Source organism: Cygnus olor, chromosome 2 (assembly GCF_009769625.2).
Source record: "Cygnus olor isolate bCygOlo1 chromosome 2, bCygOlo1.pri.v2, whole genome shotgun sequence".
NCBI lineage: Eukaryota > Metazoa > Chordata > Aves > Anseriformes > Anatidae > Cygnus > Cygnus olor.
This window is the reverse complement of record NC_049170.1, coordinates 68,733,393-68,755,311: the sequence shown is the minus strand read 5'-3', so window position 1 is coordinate 68,755,311 and position 21,919 is coordinate 68,733,393. Positions and strand designations below refer to the sequence as shown.

The following is a 21,919-nucleotide window of genomic DNA, read 5'->3' as shown; positions in this document are numbered from 1 at the left end:
ACTCTGTTCCTTCACTTCTCTTCAGCTTTATGTGGAAGTATATACATGCAAAACATGTGAAGTTAAAGGTCAGTTGCTCCTGAAAGAAAAGTGCCTGATATGGATGCCTTTGCTCCTAGCGCCTCTCTTGAAACAGGCAGGCTGGTAGCTGAGGAACAGCTGAGGGAACTGGGGTTGTTTAGTCTGGTGAAGAGGAGGCTCAGGGGAGACCTTATTGCTCTCTACAACTACCTGAAAAAAGCTGTGGAGAGATGGGGATTGGCCTCTTCTCACAGATATCTAGCAATAGGACTAGAGGGAATGGCTTCAAGTTGTGCCAGGGGAGGTTTAGGTTGGAAATTAGGAGACATTTCTTCTCAGAAAGAGTAGTCAGGCATTGGAATGGGTTGCCCAGGGAAGTGGTGGAGCCACTGTCCCTGGGGGTGTTCAAGAAAAGGTTGGACGTAGTGCTTAGGGACATGGTTTAGTGGGTGACAGTGGTGGTAGGGGGATGTTTGGACCAGATGGTCCTGAAGGTCTTTTCCAACCTTAATGATTCTATGATTCTATGACTCTATAATTCTATGATTCTGACCTGGAGGTCCCGCTACTGGGACCTCCCTTGGTCATGCACATGCCTCCACAGAGGTGATGGTCACTTGGTGTAAGGGAATCTGGGGGTTTGCAGGGAAAGTGCCAGGGCAGAATTGCTTTTATTCCTGGTTCTGCAAGAAGTCTGCAACTGTGGATTATGTGTCCCAGACGGGAAGAAATAAAGATTGGAGCACCATGTCACTTCTGCTGATGCGCCAGCCTGGGAAGAACACTGGTTACACAGCATACCATCACTGCCTGCTGCAAAATGTGACAAACTTTTGGGTTAATGTAAACACGAGGTAGTTGATTAACAGAAGGGGTGGCCCACAGTGTCCTGTCTTGCACACCCAGACCACCCTTGATCTGAATGGTCAGATCACTGAACCTCCAGGCAGCTTCCTTTAGGGAACAGGCACCTGGGAACATCAGCAACCTCAACCCGCTATCTTTGGGTGAGGTCTTTTCTCCTGTTACTGCTAATTAAACATAGAAATAGGGAAGCCATGGAAGATGACTTTGCATTCTACTCTGTGCTTGCTTTTCCAAGTATTCATCCAGCTGTGTGCCTACCACAAAGTTTTTTTTTTGTTTTTTTTTTTTGATACAATTGCATATCGTGTCTATCTAAGTGCAAAGAACCAGTCTCATCTCAACTTTCTCTGAACAGGACAAAGGTTGCTAACTTATTCATTCGTTTCATCAATGGCTGAGAAAGAATGAAAAGGGTGGATAGTTTTGTTAGCAAGTGGTGTCTTAAATCACACCCAAACTTCAAAAGTATATCTGATGGCAAGTCCTCAGCTGGGATTTAAATAGTAGACAGAAAAATAAGAAGGGCAGTTGGCATACAGTATGCCTCAGGGAATGGCAGGCATGTGGGAGGCAGTGCTGTGAGTCAAGCTAAGTGCACTCTCAAGGCAGACAGGAGTTCGTTTTGTACAAGCAAACAGACACATAAAAAATTTAAAAATTAGGAATTGCCTAATGTGATTGATTAATGTGCTATCAGTGACACCCTGAATTTTCTGGTATTCTTCTCTCACAACCACAACCAAAGTGAATGAGATTTTCCTTGAGAGCTATCAGCTCTCATTTGGCTCTGAAACTATTGCCTCAAATAAACTGCAGTGAAATTTTAACGAACAGACCTGCTCCCCCCAGCAATTTAGGCTGCATGAAGGTTCTTGCTACAGCAACTAAATAATTTAAAACTACTTTGGTACCTCTCTGTAGTTTCTAGACAGACTCTTAGAATGACCTTCTCAGCAATGCATGCACCATACTAACATTCACCATTTTGGTTGGCTTTTGTCTGCCACAATTGTTCATTTTCCTTAAGTTAGTGCCCACCCTTCAAATGACAGGTAGACAGAGAGGCAGATGCTTTTTAGTATGATTCCCGACAGCAATGCTAGTTGAATAAGCAATATTCTAGAAGGAAGTATTTTGTACCTATGTCTGCAGCATTACTTATATAACTAATACTTGTTCTCTTGTTCCTATTCCACATTATTTTAATGAGACTTCCTGATCGAGCAAGAATTTCTTGTAGTAATACGGTATAAAAAAGCCAGGGAATCTTCTGCGACTGTTACTGAGTCTTAACATCCACAAAGCTGTTGCAATCTCATAATTAAAACCTTTCTCTTTTGCCAAACCTACTTAGGGCAAGGTGTTGCAACACAGTGGCAGCAATCACAAACACATCTGCTTTATGGGAGAATTTCCAGAAAAATTACTCTTGTCCTCTAGTCACCATTCAGATACCAAAGTTCATCTGAAAAGATGTGAATTAAAATATGGTTTAGTCTTTATGCAATCTGCAGTCATTGGAACTTAAGTACTGCTTTCAATTTGATCAATTTGATTTTGCTGCTATTGAAGCCAAATGTTGCTTCACAACCAGTTGTTTGTTTTGCACTAAAGCACTACCTAGTGATGACAGGATAAGGAAGGATATGCCTTCAGGAAGGCTTTCTGAAAAGGCACAGCTAATAAATGGACTTGCACTCCTTTGCTTGACTCTCCAGTATCTTTGTGTCTATCACACATTGGCATAATGGGCTTCAAACAGCATAACTCCTTGAAGAGCAGGATCAGATGACAGCATCTTAAGAAAGCATTTATTTTTTCTTTGAATTTTACCATCAGGTAATATCTGTCAAAATTATTGCATGTAACTAAGCAAACTTCAGTCCAGCTGCAGTAACAGAGCCTCTTTTTGAATATAGCGTTCCCGTGAGACGTTGAGCTGCTTACAACCCTTTGTTTTCATTAGGAAGGCACAGTCAGGCCTCCTGAACCTGTCCCCTGCTTTCATCTACACACAAACTCATCTGACCACACTGAAAGCTGTGTTACACATGTTGAGAGACAAGCCCTGTCGCCAGAAGCCTGTCTGGGCAGCCGAGGTGGAAGTCAGCAGAGCCATGCCTGACAGGGTGCTGGCAAAGCGGGCAAGTCCTGAGCAGCCCTGTAGAGATCAACCAGCTCCTCTGAGTCAAAACCACGACCCTGATGAAGATGCTCACATTAGTTTATGGGTGAATAAAAAGCTCAGAAAAACCTCCTTCAAAACGTATTGTCAAATGAAGCTGGTTACTAGAACTGAGACAATTTCCTTATTATCCATCAGATTAATCAAAATAAGAGGTGCAGTTTAGCTCTCTTATCATTGTCAACAGCGTAACTGCTCAAGCAGAGAGCGTGCATTACCTTAATTCAAACCACTGTCTTGAAAGAAGCAGTTTTAAACAAGCTCCCCCTCTCGAGTTCTATTTCCTTCTCTACAGGTTCAGAGGTCTGCTTTAAAGCTTGTCAATCTTGTGTTTATTGTGTTTATTTAGTTAACTCCCACCCCTGCCACACACACTGCTTTTACATCCATATCCCCCACTGAAATGGACATTTATGGTGACAAGACACAAAACTGAGCATTTGTACATTTTTAAGGGGAGGTGGTGTTTTTTTTTTCCTGTTATTTCAATCTGATCTTGCAAGAAGAGCTTTTCTTGCAATATATTTTTTTTCCTTTTCTTCTTTAAAAGAAGAGCTTTTCTTTTAAAGACCCCCCGGTACCTTTACCAGTCACCTCCCTGAAGGACAGCTGGGAGAGCTTGCCCTGAAGGACAAGCCAGACAACAACCAAACCAGGATTTTAGCGCAAATCCTTCCTGAGTGTCACCTCAAGAGCCCAGCAACCATTTCCGTTTGGAGGTGACCACTTCTATCCTACCCGTGGCTGCTTGGTCTCCCTCGCTCCTCCTGGCACTGGCAGCTTGTGGCTTGGACTTCTCCCTAGGGCACTTCTGTAAAATGACAGAGGCTGGAAAAAGGCAACAAAAGAAAACCAAACCCAAACCCAAAGAGAGAACACCCTCCCTCCCCGTCCCCCCGCTCCAAACCAATCTAATCCACAGTTCCAGAACCTGGAGAGCACTAAGATGGATGGATCCCCAACCCCATGAAAGGCAGCCGGTAACAGCACTACCAGCGCTGCCCCTCTGGCCCAGCATGGCCATGCGGCAGCAGCAGGTGGTGGCAGTGCTGGTGACCATGGTGCTGCTGGGCGCTGCCATGCTGCTGGGCCGTGGTGGGTGGCGGATGGCAGGGCCAGGCCATGGCGGGTGGCGGATAGCAGGGCCAGGCGGTGGCTCAGCTGAGGGCATGGTGCTGGAGCAGGTGTGTGGGGCGTTGCTGGCTGGGCAGGCCCCTGGCATGCAGGGCAGTGGGCTGCGGCCCGTGGCCAGGAGCTCGTCCTGCACCACATACGTGTCCCACAGCCGGTATATCACCCGTGCCCTGTCCTCTGAGGAGGCCACCTTCCCCCTTGCCTACATCATCACCCTGCATAAGGAGTTTGAGACCTTTGAGCGGCTCTTCAGGGCAGTCTACATGCCCCAAAATGTTTACTGCGTCCACGTGGATGGCAAGGCGCCGGCCACCTTGTGGCAGGCAGTGCAGCAGCTGGTGGGCTGCTTCCCCAACGCCTTCCTTGCCTCCCACACCGAGCGGGTGGTCTATGGCGGCGCATCCCGCCTGCGGGCCGACCTGCACTGCATGCGGGACCTGCTGGCCTCCGCCGTGCCCTGGCGGTACTTGCTGAACATCTGTGGGCAGGACTTCCCCTTGAAGACCAACCGGGAGATTGTCCGGCAGCTGAAGGGCTTCAGGGGGAAGAATGTCACCCCTGGGGTGCTGCCGCCACCCCATGTCACTGCACGGACACGATTCATGCACCAGGAGTGGGAGGGAAGCAACATTTCGGGGCTGGTCACCCCCCAGGTGCACAAGGCTCCCCCACCACACAACCTGACCATCTACTTCGGCTCTGCGTACATTGCGGTCACCCGGCCCTTCGTGGAGTTCGTGCTGTGGGACCAGCGTGCCATCGACTTGCTGGTGTGGTCCCAGGACACCTACAGCCCCGACGAGCACTTCTGGGTGACGCTCAACAGGATCCCAGGTACGCTTTGAGGTCCCTGTCCTGGCATCCAGCACCTTGGGACAGGCGAGGAGAAGGCTTTGGTACTAATTATTGCTAAAATAGTACAGTAGGAATAACTGGCCATGGCATGGTATCGGCTGATTGTGGTGGTCACAATGGGTCTCACCTCTGTGGCGTTAACCCTAATGGAGTTTGCCCACCTATGCATATCCTACTTCAAGACCAATGTGTTTCACAAACGTAAATATCTGGTCCCAAAGTCCAGACAAAGTTATCACTGATTTCAAAAGGTCTCTCAGAATAATAGCCCCTCTCTACCCCAAGGGTGCACCATTTGGGGCAGATTTAGGAAGTGTGTCCTAACCCAGCCTCATGTGCCAGGTGAGGGCATGGAATTTTTTTCTGTGTACCAGCTTACAAAATGCAGGAAAAAATCTTGGATCAGTTGGTGGTATTGATGTGTAAGCTCATCCCCTTCCCTAAACAGCTGCAAATGAGGAAGCACACACTACTGCTTCAGAAGACCAGAGAGGGCTATCTGCTTGTCAGCTTGGCTTAAACTGATGCGCTGGTTTGGTTCTGGAATCACAGGTACAGGGCCTGGAAGTTCAGAGCAAATTGGGCAGCCATTTATGTTGCAGCATTTCCATCTGAATGTCAGTTTATGCGTGTGTTGCAGAAATGCAAGTACAGTGGCTCATTTTATGAAAGGTATGTATACCTTTCTTGATAATACCTGGTAGTGATGCAAGAAGGAAATGGAGTTGCCTCTGTCTTAGTGCCAACACATGCAAATCAACTCTCATTGTATTTCAATGGTAAAAAGAAAAAAAAAAAAAAAAAAAGGAAAAAGGAAGAGCTTAGCTGAGAAACATGTTGTGTTGTGTCCTGTGGATGAGGTCCATGTTCTGAACCAAAGCGTATTTTTCCTGCCTCCAAACCTCTGTCTGAAAGGGAAGGGTGCTCAGCACAGTGTTGTGCCCACAGGAGGTGCTGCTCGGGGAAGGAGTGTGCTTTGCTTCCCGAGTAGTGGTTTACAGCCACCAGAACTGCACAGGTCAGGTATGAAGACAACCATGACTGACTGGAAAGACAGGCCAGCCCTCTGATGCCTTTAATTTCATTTCTTCCCTTAGCGTGTACTTGAAATTCACTTCCTTTGCTGTGGGCACCTTCAAGTTCCTGAAAAATAAACTTTCGCAATACATGGGGGATTTGAGCTGCATGATTCTGTTGGGTAGAGCAGAAACATTGCACTTCCACCTTCCCCTACTTTCCCTCCAGCAATCAGGTACAAATGAAAGGTGGACAGGAAAATGTGGAGATACTGGTCATGCTTCCCCACCTGTGCTAAATGAGAAGGAGCAGGGAATATGCTCATCCCTGTTGTAGTTTACAGGGCAGCCTTCAGTTCTGCTGCCTGTGTTTTAGGGACAAAACTCCTTTTAGCCCCATGGAGGGGGAGATAAAAGCTGAACAAAAGTAGAGGTTAGCAATTCACACCTGAGTTTATATTCATACTTACCATCAGCATAACTTTTCAGACAAAGTATTTATCAAAAGAGGTCCCAAGAACAGTTTCTGAATAGGAAATCAATTGATAAGGACCAAACACATATATAATGGAGAATGTGGTAAATCCATTTTTTTTGTAGTTCTGAACTACATTATTCCTTACTCTTCAATTAACTTACAAAAATGCCTAGTTTACTTAATTTGAGAGCTAGTGAATAATGTTAAGTCAGTAATTTTGTATTCCTAGAAGGCAGTGCTCCCATTGTTTTTGTGGATGTCCCGAGGCCTTTCCTGTTTTGTCAGTCATATTTTTGCTCTCCCAGAGTGTCAGCATTTTCCAAGATTTTCCTCACACCACATTTACTGCCAGCTCTTGTGAACAGGTTTTTAATTTGGAGCAATAACATATATCCCAGGCCATTTGAGGTGCATATAGCCTGTCATCACTGCCTCTTTTTTTCTTTGATAAAGTGTTATCTTTAGTTGGATGCTTTCTGCAAAGGAGTAACATTTTCAGAACTTTCCCCAGGACAAAATCATGCTTTTTGGCATGTTATTTTGTTTGATAAAGCCTAATATACAAAGTGGGGGGCAGAATAAGATTGTGAAGTTCCAGTTATTGCTGCCAGGTATCTCTATAGCAAACTGCTGCAGTGGTTCTGCTGGCAGATCAAGCAGTCTTTTTGCATCTGACATAAAAGTCACAACTCAATATTTGCAAACAACCATTCTTAGTTACAAGGAACATGCTGTCTTTAAATACACCAAACCAAGCAAGCAATCTGAAATTAAAGACAAAGCCAAAAAACTGCTTAACCTTCCTCCCATCAAATTTCCCCCAAACAAACCAAAATACCCACCCCCATGCCTTTGATATTACACAGTGCCTTTAGGATCTCTTTTGGCCTTTGCTGTGCTTCTCTTCAAGCTCACAAGCAAAGTAGTTGTTAGGTTAGAGTAACTGTGAAGATACTGTGATTACTCCCATCCAGGAAGGGAACAGAAGACAAGTAAATGAACAAACAAACAAACAAAACAGAATAGTAGCAAAATCTTCCTTTGCTTTCAGCTTTACATTTCAGAAAACACCAAAGTTGAGGTGATGACACTATTTCAGTTACCATTTCAGCACTGCTGATGACTTCTGTGTGTTCTGCAAGCACTAGCTGAAGTTCTGCTTTACAGAACTGCTATCAAATAACCCCTTTTAGGAGTGTAGTTAAATAGCAAAATAAATAGTTTATATTAGTACACATTTTAAATGACATTATGAAAATCAGAAAGTGGGCTAATTGTTCTTAAAGAAAGAGGTCAGAAATGGGCATTAAAATGTCTGTTTTATTTTACTTAAATCATACTGGGCACAGGTCCTGCAACTCCAAACCAACACTATTCTGCATTTTGTTCAAGCTCTAAAAATCTTACTGTAAATCGAGGAAAATTGCTGTGTTTTCAGTATTGAGAGTCTGTACAAATGATGGATAATAATGCAAAAATTATGAGGATGTTTCAATAAAAAGCTGCATGGTTCTCTCCCTGCCACTCAGATAGTTGTTTCTTTTGAAAAGCAAACAAGAGGACATAGGAATAAAAGACTTTAAATATCCCTATTAAAAATCTGGAAGAAAAACACTTGAATATGTTTAGCTGTTCAAGCAGTTTAACTTGCTTTAGTTACAGTTCGACTATGACCAGGGGTTATTAGTTAATAACATTATTAATGTCATTGCCATCTGTGACAGGGGGACTCTCAGAAGAGGGGGCTGCAGCTTCCTGCTGCCTGCCACTGCCACCCCAGTCACACCCTGTCGCTTCTGATGCAGCTGTTAAAAAGATTGAGTTGCAGGTACTCCACAGTGGTAAATCAATGCTTGCATGCGAGCAAGTTAGTCCTTTCCTCTGCTTGTAGCTTCATGAGGAGAAAGCAGAAATAATGTCTGCATTTTTGTACCTGCGTGTGTTTGGCTCCCCAAACGTTGCCTGTTCTGCCATACAATAACTCAGGCACAACACTACGGTAACTACTTGCTGGGCTGGAAAGAACAAAATATGTTGAGTCTTTTTTTCCAAGCAGGCAAATAAATTATAGACAAATGTTTGTGCTACAGTGAGAAGTTGGTGCTTTTCCAGCTTTTCTTAGTGTGCATGGGGTGGCAGTTACACAGTCTGTATCATTGCTTAGCTCTCAAGCAACAAATTAGCCAGTAAGAAAGATAAAATTTATGGAAAGGGATGAGTTCATAGAAAGCTTTTATGATTTTACATAACATGCCTTTGCTTTTTTCTACTGTATTTTGAAGACTATGTTAAGAAGGGCTTCAATAAACGTCTTTCACTGTACTGAGCACACTATAGAATCATAGAATATCCCAGGTTGGAAGGGACCCACAAGGATCATCGAGCCCAACTCCCGGCACCACACAGGTCAACCCAAAAATTCAGACCATGTGACTAAGTGCACAGTCCAAACGCTTCTTAAATTCCAACAGGCTTGGTGCGGTGACTACTTCCCTGGGGAGACCGTTCCAGTGTGCAACAACCCTCTCAGTGAAGAACCTCTTCCTGATGTCTAGCCTGAACCTCTCCTGCCGCAGCTTGACACCATTCCTGCGGGTCCTATCATTGGTCACTTATAGCCATACAGATCAGGCACAGAGGGTTTCCTAGCTGTACCTACCTGGTCAGCTCCTACCTTCAAAGCCAAAGGCCTCATCTCATGGCAATGGGTCTTTGTTGCTGCCTAGAGTTGAAAATACGGAAGTTCTCTTGACTTAAGCAGCTGCCAACACATTGCATATATATTGCTTGTTTACTCTTCATCAAATACCAAACTCTGAGTGCTCAACATTATTCCCTTAAGTACTTAAAATGGATGTTATGGCAGGTGTTCATCATTTACCAGTTTATGTTTAGATAGGTCCTCTGATACGTCTAGACTTTCACATACTATTGTGTAATTTCATAAGCCATATAGTTCAGTTTCAAGAACTCCATCCACTGATATCACGCTTGAACTTGTTCTGGTGGTCTCTTTTCTTTTCCTTTCTCTTTTCTCAAATAAATAAATATAAAAAAAAAGAGAGAGAGAGAGAGAGAGGGAGAATGTAAGAAAAAAGAAAGTATTTAACACTACTGAAGATGTGATGTGTCAGTGGCCTGGTGTGCAAATAGCACTGGGAGGGCCAGTAGGTTAGGAAGGTGATGTGAACGCAGTATCATGCATGCAGTATCATACTGAGACTTTGTTTTTCAGGTAAAATTATTTAGGTCTCTTGGGCTGTCAACTTGTTCACAGCATGAAAGCTGCTTTCAGTGAAAAAGCTTTACAACAAAGTTAGCATCCAGGCATTGGTTGACACGTACTACAGAGTATTTTATTCTAGTTTTGTGAGGAGGGTCCTAGCAAACAGACAGAAAACTGAGCATATAGCTGTTAAAAGGACTAATTATTTTATTTTCTGTTACCTAATTGCAGGTGTCCCAGGCTCCATGCCCAATGCGTCATGGGAAGGAGACCTGAAAGCGGTGAAGTGGATTGATATGGAAGAGAGCCATGGAGGTTGTCATGGTAATGTATACATTTTTCATCCGTTATTCTTCCTGTTCATCTAGTGAAAAACACTTGACTATTTTTCCTGTAGTCCTGTGGCCTCTAACTGTAACATGAGTCAGTCTTCAGGTGGCAGATAAGGCATTAAAAAGGAGTCAGCTCTTCCATAGTCCTTAGGCAGCGAATGATAATAGCTACTTAAGACAAGCAGTGAGAAAGCTGGAACAGTTTTCATGACATGACCTTAACAAGATATAACCTCTACGGCACACTTAATTTTTTGCTTACTGTTTTGTACTTCTGACATAGCAAAGTGGGAGAAAAAGAGAATACAATTTTTATTTCAAAAATTTTTGATCCATCTCATATAGTTTTTTGTGCTGAGGAGAAAAATTTTGAGAATTTCAGTCAGCTTAAATTGCATCAGTTTCACATCAGCATGAATACATTGAAATAAGTGACACTGGACCAGTGTCAACCAGAATTATTTAGTTGAAAATCTTGTATAAGTAAAAGTGTAAGTTCCTCTTCACTGACAGAAGGAAATTCCCCTCTTTGCTATGTGTCAGTCTCATCGTAGAAAGTCTCAACTAATAACACTTCTTTTCTGATCTATCTCCTTATTCAGGAATTTTACTTATTTATTTTCATGTAACTTTCTTCATTTCATTCTGTTGTTCATACTTACTCATATTTAGAAGGTATTTTAGCATGTTTGTTGTGTAGGAGATTATTGATAGTGGCTTTGCAGATAAAAGTTATCAAAAGAAAGTTTTGGCTCCTTGAGCATGCCTGTGGAAATAAACCTGGGTTCTGACATTTCTTTTTTTGTTTGTTTTGTTTTGTTTTTATTTTTTGGCAGGCCATTATGTCAGAGGCATTTGTGTGTATGGAACAGGTGACCTCAAATGGCTTTTTAACTCCACCTGTATGTTTGCAAATAAGTTTGAGCTCAGAACATACCCACTGACTGTGGAGTGCTTGGAGCTGAGACATCGAAAGAGAACCTTGTCCCAGAGTGAGGTTCAGGTGGAACCAAATTGGTATTTCTAGCTAGCAAAAAAAAATATCAGGCTACATCAATGAAAGTGATCAGGAGAATAGCAGCAAAAATCTAATTTCTGCTGTGCTGGTAACACGAATTCATCCACCAGGTTTCTTTAGGATGCATGGTAGACACAGCTCAGTTCAGCTTGTCTCGCTCAGTCTGCAGATCTAACCTTTGATTTAATACCCTCAGGTCAAAGCATGAGAGATCCAAAAGGAAGCACTAAGGCACAGCTCCTCTTGCAGCTGCCCTGTCTGCATTTTTGCCATTTTTAATGGGCTTTTTTCCAGCCATAACTTTTGTCTTGCTACAGTGACATTGCTACCTGTTTCTATAAAATGTATAGAGAATCATGTACCCTCGGGATTTCCCAGGATTTCTCGTACCTCAGTAAAAAACAGGAATACAGTTGGTGGCCAAATATATAGATGCTGTTTTGTCAAAGACAAACTCTAGTGCATAGAACCATCAGGAAATGGAATAAAGGAATACTGAAAATGGAATAAAGATGCTGCACTGCCCAGATCTTACCTGTTCTTTAAATATCTATTGGGACAAAGTTTGTGAAAAGAAAACAGCATCTTTTGCTAGGTTAATGAATATGGCTAGAAAAATTTGATAGGCTTTCAGGTGCAGAAGCCCTTCTTCATGTCTGAAAAACAGGGGCTTACATATTTGTTTTGCAAGGCCAACCAATAGAGCTGGAAAACCTAAACTAAGCTACACTAAACTAAATAAAATAAAATAAAATAAAATAAAATAAAATAAAATAAAATAAAATAAAATAAAATAAAATAAAATAAAAAAGCCTCTATACACAGATTTTGGCCCACCTGTGTCCTTAAATCATCCCATGTAGGACACAAAGTGGGGAAGACAGTGGCAAGACACGTATTTTCAGGACTGGAAGAGGGTAACTGTGCTTTGGCAATAACTCAGTAATTCTGTGTCATGTTTTGATATAGCTTGAGTATTCTTCCCAAGTTTACTTCTTTTGATCTTAAACTAGTGGCTAATACACATACTTAACATTAGGGTTCACTTCATCCGAGCCCTATTTTTATTCCCCAGTACCAGCCACTAGAGGGAGGCAATGAAATATCTGAGCTGATGTTCCTTTCCAAGTCTACCTAACTCTCTTACACACACAGTTTCAACAGACTAGGCATGCTGTAGAGAAAAATCTGCACTCAGGAATATTTTAGTATGGCCAACAGAAGGCAAAAGTTACAGGTATCAGTCATTGTGTCGTAAAGAAACAAAGCAGGGAAGCAAAACTATGAATGCTTCTTCCTGTAGTGATGACTGGTGGTGTTTATGTGGTATTTTAGCAGCGCTGTTGAATGACCCAAGTCAGCAGCACTCGGACAGTACAAATTGGGAGTGAATGTGCTGCTCTCCTGAACAAGCGAAGGTGGCTCAAAGAGTAGGTCTTGAATAGCAGCAGTTTAGCAACCAACTGTATTAAACCATTGCTAATTTCAGTTTTGACAAACAGGATTGCAAACTGCAGCAGTTCAGAAATGACAACACATCATATTCAGATGTCCCGAAGCATGGTTGGTAACCCCCAGGCATGGGCCTGAAGGGGCTGGATCTGCTTCAGTCAGCTTGTTCTGTGTTTATAGCTGTCAACACATAATAATGCAGATTTCTGCAGAAAGGCATCAAGAGTTTATCTCCACAGCAGAGTTTTGGTGGAAATCCTACTCGTTTTCTTGTGGAGGGAACTTGCTACCACAGTGGCAGCTGAAGAGACAAATATTTTAAAGAAAGAGTTTTAAGGTGCCCAACTAAGAGTTCTGGAGCCAAAATCCCCCCCACACACTCCTTGTTCTATCAAGCTGAATATCCCCAAATTGAAATGTTCAAAATAAAAGACAATTTCACGGTTTAATGTGACTATTTAAAGTAGCGCAGAGTACAAACAAGGTTACATTTTGGTTACATTTCATCGTTCAGACTCAAGAAAATACAGGCAAACAGCAAAATATCTCCCAGTAGTAGAAGCAATAAGTTTGGCAGTTTGAAATCACAGATATCAAAGGGTATTGTACTCCAAGCCTGAGCAAATATAGATATTTTAAGACTGGGTTGTAGTACTGCTTATAGTAAGAACCCAGAAAAACATCAAAGGTGGTTAGTCTACTGAGAGACTTTGATTTTGAGTTTGTTATTGTTGTTTTTAAATGAATGCTACTCTTTGTCATGTTTTTCTTGAAATAAATCATTTTGTTTTCATTGTGTGACTGATTTTTGGGTGCAAAACCTCCCTCATCAGCTTCTTCTCTTTTTAAATGAAGACAGGCTGAGGGAGTTGGGGTTGTTCCACCTGGAGAAGAGAAGGCTCTGGTGAGACCTTACAGTGGCCTTCCAGTACCTAAAGGGGGCCTACAGGAAAGCTGGGGAGAGACTCTTTGTTAGGGAGGGTAGGGATAGGACAAGTGGGAATGGTTTAAACTAAGAGAGGGTAAGTTTAGATCAGACATTAGGAATAAATTCTTCACTCAGAGGGCAGTGAGGCACTGGAACAGGTTACCCAGAGAAGCTGTGGATGCCCCATCCCTAGAAGCGTTCAAGGCTAGGCTGGACGGGGCCTTGGGCAACCTGGTCTGGTGGAAGGCATCCCTGTCTTTGGCGGGGGGGACGGAACTGGATGGGCTTTGAGGTCCCTTCCAACCCAAACCATTCTGTGATTCTATGATTCTAAAATAAAAGGTTCTGACAGCTGACCTCGATAAATACATCTAAATCAGTGTGACCTGACAGTATTAGCAGTACTATGGAATGTCAATAACAGACATTGCCCCCATTTTTTTTTCTACAGCTACGGTGATAAAAAACAAACAAACAAAAAACCATAGTTCTTTCCAATACTACTTGTGGCTGCCTTTCTGAATCAGTATGAACAGCACAGCAAAATTTTCAGTGCTGTTTCCCCCCCTCAAAAGCTGACTGGGCCTGTATTGATGCTGTATGAACTGCTTCATTCGCATGCAAAATTCTGTGTTTTTCTAGATACTGCATCATTCTTTCTTCATTCCCTAGCATCTCAGATGTCCGGTCTATTAGAAAAAAAAAAAAAAAAAAAAGAGAAGCAGCATGCATTCCTTTTTTTTTTTTTTGTCACTTAATACATGAACTAGGAAGGAGAGGATGCTTGGAAGCGAGGACATCTGGAGGAGCTGATGGCATGTTCTGTTAGAGAGGTAGGGAAGAGACATCACCACTGCATTACGCCGTGCTTGCTGTCATCTTAGTCTAGGACAAATCTTGGACTCATCGCCAGGGTTTGTTGAACTAGTCTGTTAACGCAAGTAGGTGGTGGTGCCAGACATGGAGTGCTCTGGTACACAGCTGTACAGCACCGTAGTCAGTCCTGCAATGGGATGTATGAGCTGACAGGGCTGCTGCTTGTGGAATTTTCTCCTACAGGGTTCTGAAGTACCTGTTTGATGTGAGAACTAAGAGTTCCTTCCCAGGCTTTCACCTTGCTAAGAGACAGCATTTCTCCAGTCCCAGTAGGCACTGTTGGGGTCTCACTTCCCACTCTGCAATGCAGCACCGTGGCATTAACAGTGGAGATGTGGTGTTAATTAACTCCCACGGCCTGGCACAAGTCAGCAGAAGGGGCTGCTGGTGCAGGCAACACTCTGCGTGCGATGGAGAGCAGAGTTACCCCAGGCTGAGACCTCATGGCAGCGTACCACCAGGGCCAGCCTGTGCTGGCCGGAGCTGCATCTTCAGCCCTATATGATGTGCGTGGCTGCAGCTATTGTGCTTCCAGTTGTGAATAACGTGTGGGTTTCATGCTGTTTCCTCACACACTGCTTTATTGAACATTGGGCATCCTCACAAGTCCCTTAATTGACAATCGGGCATCCTCACAAACTCCCTTATCAGAAATTGGGTATCCTCACAAACTCCTTTATTGAAAATCTGGCATCCTTTGAAACCTCTTTACTGAAAATCAGGCATCCTCACAAACCCTTTATCGAAAATCGGGCATCCTCATAAATCCCTTAACTGAAAATCGGGAATCCTTAGAAACACCTTTCTGAAAATCATCCCCCCACTTCCCGCTCCCGCTCCCCCTCCCCCCCCCCCCCCCGCAGCCGGGCTCGGAGCCACAGGTGGGAACGCCGGGAAGGCGCCGCTGGGCCGCTCCACCGGGGGCGGCGCCGCTCGGCCTGGCGGCAAGGTCGGCGCGGGGCGGTCGGCTGGGACCTCCCCAGCGGCAGTTCCGTGCCCTCAGGCCTCCCGCCCGCCCGGGGGTATCTGCGGGGTCCGCCGATGGCCTACGACTGGCTCGGCCTCGGCTACGCGGCGCTGGTGGCCTCGGGGGGCATCATCGGCTATGCCCGGGCAGGTGGGGGCGGGCCGGGGGCCAAGCGGCGCCTCGTGTTCCTCACGGAATTTGTATTTTTATATATATATATATATATATATATTTTTTTTTTTTTTGTGAGGGGGGGGGGGGGGCGGTTAGCTTTACGTGTGCTCTCCCGCTAAAGGCTTTCTCCTTCCTTTACCCAAGGCAGCGTCCCTTCTCTGGCCGCCGGGCTCCTCTTTGGTGGTTTAGCAGGGCTGGGAGCCTACCAGCAGTCCCAAGATCCAAAGAATATCTGGCTTTCTCTTGGTAAGCGTGCTTTGTGTTTCTGTACCAAACGTTTCTGGTAGCAGTGTGAATAGCAATGCTTTTTCTAGCACATTTTTTATTTGTACAGGTGTTGTAAATGGTGGCAGGGCCTCCTGCCCATAGCAGGAGGTGTCTGTGTAAGATTTGTAGGCTCTAAAACCTTGCCGTCCCTCTGGAAGCTGGAAATTCAGTGAGAAATACCTATCTCTGCTGCCAGACTTGATGCCACGTTAAACTGATGTAGGTGCATGGAATGCACGTGAGCCTTGGCTGCAAAGGAGTGCACAAGCATCTCAGAACAGTGCATGCTTCAATGTATTGCATGCTATGGGAGAAAGTCTGAAGCCTCCAAAAGAAAGGAGGGAACGGTGATGTGCTCTCCTTGTTTACAGTAGATGATAGGAGAAGTTGTGGGTTTAGCTGGTAGCAAACCCACAGGTGAAACAAAAGGCTGCAGGTGTGGCTCCAGCTGAGCTTAGATTGGTCACAGTACCTCATAAGTAAACCCCTGAGAAAAGAACCTCCTTTTTAGAACAGAAACATACCTTGAGGATATCTTTTATCCTGTCTGATAGAAACAAACATGAAGCTTTTATAACACCTCCACCTGCCTTTCTTCTTCAAAGAAATGGCAGCCCTGTAACTTTTTATGTGAGTATTGATTGGATTTGTTCCAGAGTTAACAATCAAATAATTAGGAATCATGTTTAAAACATTAATTGCTCTTTCAGATTGATCCTTTGGCTTGTTTTCTATTTGCTAATTCGTATTTCAAGTGGGGTTTTATGTCTCAAGTCATAGTTATTAAGCCATTAGAAAAATGAAATGTACCGTAGCGCGTATTTACTGTCAACTCTTAATCTTGTTCAAAGCTAACTTCTTTTGCATGAGGATTTATGAGGATTTTTGCATTTTTTTTTCTAACAAGAAATTGTTAGAAAAAATTAACAAGATTTGCATGAGGATTTATGAGGTTTCCTACATTGTATGTAGGAACGTAGCATTCAAATCTAATGTCAAAATGCAACTATTAATTTAGTTCCACCTTTTGGTTCCGAAGGTTACCGAGAAATGGACATTGTAATAATATTTGGCTCCCCCGTGGTGATCTTTGTCACTGTCCCACCTTTCTGGCCATTTTGAGGCTGTCTGTATTCAAGGAAGTAATCATTCCCCTTGCACAAATAAGGGGAAATTGAGGGGGAGCTAGTGATTCGCACAGGGGATCAGAGGTTTTAGGTGATTAGGCAGTGGTCTTAACTCATTAGAACTACTCATTTCTAATGAGCAGCAGAGTATGCTTACCAAACTGCTGTAAAGCTTACAGCTGCTAAGCTACTTAACAGAAACGAGGAAAATGTTTGCTTCTGTGGGGAGGAGGGAGGCATTCCTGCCTGTGTATTTGTGCCTGCTTGGCACTGCCAATTGCCCTGACAGTGCTGTGCTGGTGCTTCAGACCTGCTTCCCTCACACAGTCCTGACTGCGCTTCTCTTTTATCAGTGGCATCTGGAACTTTGTCTGCTGTTATGGGAATGAGATTTTACAACTCCAGAAAAGCAATGCCTGGGCTGATTGCTGGGGCCAGGTAGTCACCCGTTTTCTGTTCTCGTCCACACTTTGAATAAGCATTTTATTTAACATATACATGCATTATATTGTTTTAAAACTATTATATGGTGAGTCCTGTGAAAAATGAAATCTTATGTTGGAGTTCAGCTAAAAATCATATCATTTTTTTCATGTTGCTTTTTAAGATTTTTGCTACCCCTTGCTTTTTTTTAAACAAATACTCTGTTCAACAGTATACTGATGGTTGGACGGCTTGGATTGCAGATGATGGAAAAACCTCTTAAGCCATAAGTCTGTCTTCGAGTGACTTGATGCAGATCTTTAAGAAGCCTGAAAATGCAACTGCCTGAATGTACCACACAAAATAGAAAAGGCACTGCGCACTGTATTTTTCATATCCTAACGCACATGGGTCTGTCTTTAAAGGACATAAATTGAGAACCTGTGTTGTCTTCCATACTGGCACTTGTCTCAACAGCTAAATTATGAAGCAAGAAAATATGAGTGTAGTATTAGTTCAGGTGCTTGTCCTGCAGATTACTGTAGGCAGAGGCCTCTTGGTGCTTTTGTGTGCTGACAGGAATGAAGCTTAAATATACATCTGGACTTAAAATCTGAAATCCTTTGTAATTCTGAAACAATGGGAGACAAGTTGCCAACTTGTCGCTAATACTGCCTATAACAAATGTGCTTGTTCTGTCACCTTTCCCCTCCCACTTCCCTGCCAGTTTATCTGGTCATCGCGTTTGTCAGTCAGGGCCTTTTTTCTGCTAGGACCGTGTTAGAGCCTTGGCCCACAAAACACAATTGTGGAGCAGGCTGTCAAGTTTCTATTGTGATGCAATGAAAATAAACCCCTTACTTAGTTTTTCATGAGGAAAAGTGTCCTGCTTAGTGTCATTCATTTCACTTTTACAGACTATCACTGGTAGGAGAAATCAAAAATGTGCTTCATTAGATAATGCTGAATTGTAGTCATACCACTTGCATTTCATGAGAATTAAAACGTTATTCTAAATAAACGAAGAAATTATGATTACAAACTTACATTCTCTGTAACTGTTTTCTTTAATTGTTCATCTGGATTGATGCAATTTGGTACCTCTTCTGTAGGGTATCTATATGTATTTGTGAATGTGAATTGTAGAAATTATCCTTGTTCCATTCCCTGAATATAGGGACTTTTAAGTTTCCTGAACTGGTTGGGGAGGAGAGGTATAACCAGAGGAAAAAAGCATCTACTTTATATATTCATACAAGTATTTCATTATTGTTTTTTTTTTTTTTCCTGAGAGAAAATCATCTATTTCAGATTGGAAAAACTCTCAGTGAAAGTTTATTTAAAGACTAAAGGGCTCAGATGATTCCCTCACAAGTACTCTGTTGCCTGAAATCATTCTAAATATAAACTTGCCGTGCAGCTGGGAGCTACATGTGGATGGTAATATATCCCTTCCTCATACTATCTACCTTATGTCCCTTTCTGCACAGGACCTGAACTTGATGTTCACAACCTCTCTTCTTTGGTGGCTGGTACTGCGAGCGATGGAAGTGGTGGGGTTGATCTGTTAGGTTAGAGAGCTTGTAGGGCCTCATTTGTTCAGAGTTCCCTAAATATTGAGCCAGTACCTCAGCAGGAGGATGACAACTTACGTATTTTTTTTCTTCTCTTTTTCCTTCCTTTCTTGTTAGATAATTTTAGGCTCTGGACACGGATGGGAGCAGCAGAAGTAGGAAGTGTCTCCCAAAGGAGAAGGTGATCTGGGAGGTGAGATTTTCAGCAAAACAGGCAGGGCAGTGACCTCCCTGAGGATGGCACAGCCCCACGCTACCTGAGCAGGTCATGAGATCGCATCCAGTGTCAGTGTTTGGGGTCTGCCACAAGTACAGGGATTTGTCTAGCAGGTTGCAGCAATGAGGCAAGGTCAGGGAGGCCAGGAAATCAGGCAGGCCAGGAAATCAGTGGATGGGGTTGCAGTCAGTAGGGACGTGGCTGGGCATGGGCATAGCTGTAGCACAGCTCCCCCAAGGACCAAGAGTCCTGATCACTGCCACTACGGAGCGCAGCTGCCAGCAGCCTAGTCTCAGGCCACACAGCTTGGGTTACAGCTGGCCTTGAGCACAGGCAGAGATCCAGCAGTTTTCTAATTGTGTAATGCCCGTCTCAAATCAGATAACTTGCAAGTCTGGGCAGCAGTTGACCTTTAATGGACAACAAGGCAATGAAAAGCAGGGAATTAGACCAAAGAGTTTATGCCTTGCTGCTGTTTCATGAGCTTTGGAAAGCAGTAGCCTGAATTGAGAACTGCTGCTGGAACTCTGTTTCCACTTCTCACAGTCATGAGAAACAGTAAGCCAAACAAAGGGAGGATCAGACTTTGACAGTTGCGTATTTTTTATCCCCTTGGACCTTTGAGTGTATACTAAACTTCTTAAGCAGTAGCTGGCATTTCTGCACTGAAAGTGTGTGTCAGTGGATCAGAGTTAACGTGACTGTAGAGAGCCTTATTAGTCTCCTACTGGTTGCAAGAAAAACTTAACACTTGTCATGCTTTGATTATGGACAAGTCAAGACCGTTGTGGTTATGTCAAAATAGTTTCAGTGTCCATTAGTATATGGTAAGGATGGTGTGCTTCTTCTAGCCATATTTAATGCAACAAGTACTATGTTTTTCTGCTCTAGGTAAACATTAGTGAGCTATGGCCACATAGTTGCTTGCCTAGACTGTGACTGTAACTAACTCACTGGCATCTTGTACTAGTGATGAGTGGTGCATTTCTCTTGCTTTTTGAATCATAAAACCAGTGCATTTATAAAACAGAACTTCTACAGATAAATTAAGGTACATTTAAATAGCATATGAAGACCTGCTAGTAGTAAGGGAATAACAAATACTTGAAAGTAGACCTATGGCAAATGAATTAAGGTTTCTAGTGTGTTACTAACTAGATACTCCTATCCCTGTACATTTCTTCCAGTACTAGTGTTTTCTTTAGGTGCTGTTTTTATAACAAACCATATGATTTTTTGGTACAACAGCTTAAGATTAAACTGACATACGTTAAGTTATGTAGCCCATATATTATGGCACATTATGTCAACAATAGGAATTGAAATTTTATATGTAGTTATAAAAATCATACAAATACTTTTTTTTACAATGCCTAAAGTAATCATTAACAGCTGTACATCTTTAAAGAACATACTAATTTTGCACTTGAAAATGGCAGGGTTTATATAATTACTAAGTCCAAAGCATCTATTCTGAATGCAGCCGTTAACAGAAGTAGCCTAGGTCAACATGTGAAAAAAGATTTATTGTACACTGCAAGGCCTTTTGCAGGATGTTACTGTAAAACTTACCATAGAAGCCAGGGAAGGTATGGCATGAGCATATACATTGAGGTATTGCATTATTAAAGTTTGTGTGTGTTTTCAGGGACTTAAGTTAGCCTTTAAGAGCTAAAGCAGGAAGTAACCTCTTTGAAGAACAGCCTGATTCAACATCTTTAAAATAAGGGGAAGTCTGTAAGACATGTAAAAACAAGAGTTTACTGATCACTTAGGCCTTTTTGGCTAATTCAACATTAAAACAGCTGATGAGACTGCAGTGATTCAGACTCCTTTAAACATCACTGTGACACACCTTTGACAGGGGAGATATAAATCTCCACAGATCTTCAACTGAAAACAGTCATAATTTAATTTTAACAGTAGAGTCTAATTTTAAGCTTCACTACAGCTCAACAAGGGTAGCATTTGATAGTAGTTTAGCTATTTTCCAGTCTTGCTGTATCACCTTGGGCCAGGTTTTCAGACCTTGTATAGTATTTGGCAGTGGATAACTTATCAAACTACACGGAGTTGTCATTGCTATTATAAACATTTAGATGTTACAGACCCTAAGTACCTCTTAGGTGAGTTCTGAAATCCTTGTATGACACTGTGGTGTTCTTCCAAGCCCAATATGTACATTCACTCTCATCTCCCTAGCAAGGAACAAGCATTTCACCTGGAAGCCTGGTGTTGCTCAGATTTAGCCCCACTTCTAGCTGCTTGTGTATGTGAAAGCAGTGTATGTCAGTGGTAGACATCGGACCAAGAGTATGCTCTTGTAAGAGTATTCTGACAGGAAGTGGATCTATAGAGAAGTGTCAGGTGAAATCTACTTCTCATTAGTTTAAAATACTCAGATTTGGTGAGATGTTACACAATGCTTCATGACGTCCTACTACATAGACAATATTTTAAATAATATTTTGTAAATTATTTTTCTTCCACAGGTAACAGAACCCAAGGTCTTTTTTTCCTTCTTTACTATTGAATAGTCTTAAGAAAACTTGGAGCAAATAGGCATTTCAGGTTGCCAGTGCAGGAAAACTGAACACAGCTCACATGATACCTGCACAGGATTGCATTTTCTATCTGTGTCCTCCATATTTGGCCACCCAGTCTGTTCTTCCATGTACTGGCTGAATTGTTGGTGCGCGAGTTAAAATATTCATGTTTTTTGCTGCTGAATTGTAAGTAGGACCTGGTAACGCACGAGCAGCTTCGTTTTTCCAGGAATAGT

The 21,919-nt window shown here is 42.9% G+C and overlaps 2 protein-coding genes across 5 annotated transcripts in view; one reads left to right on the top strand and one right to left on the bottom strand.

Annotated features, from left to right (window-relative positions):
- Positions 1-18,392, top strand: part of GCNT2 (glucosaminyl (N-acetyl) transferase 2 (I blood group)) — a 25,577-nt gene extending 7,185 nt beyond the window's left edge. Inside the window, exons 3-7 of the mRNA XM_040548753.1 lie at positions 4,861-5,041; positions 10,014-10,106; positions 10,951-15,505; positions 15,678-15,775; positions 17,579-18,392. Of these exons, the coding sequence (XP_040404687.1) occupies positions 4,861-5,041; positions 10,014-10,106; positions 10,951-11,141 (465 nt within the window). The 3' untranslated portion in view covers positions 11,142-15,505; positions 15,678-15,775; positions 17,579-18,392. The remainder of the gene's footprint in view (positions 1-4,860; positions 5,042-10,013; positions 10,107-10,950; positions 15,506-15,677; positions 15,776-17,578) is intronic.
- Positions 18,218-21,919, bottom strand: part of MAK (male germ cell associated kinase) — a 28,549-nt gene continuing 24,847 nt past the window's right edge. For 3 of the 4 annotated variants that reach the window (XM_040548747.1, XM_040548749.1, XM_040548752.1), the window contains one exon: positions 18,218-21,919. In XM_040548747.1, the coding sequence (XP_040404681.1) occupies positions 21,768-21,919 (152 nt within the window). In that variant the 3' untranslated portion in view covers positions 18,218-21,767. The other variant, XM_040548748.1, reaches the window with a different exon arrangement.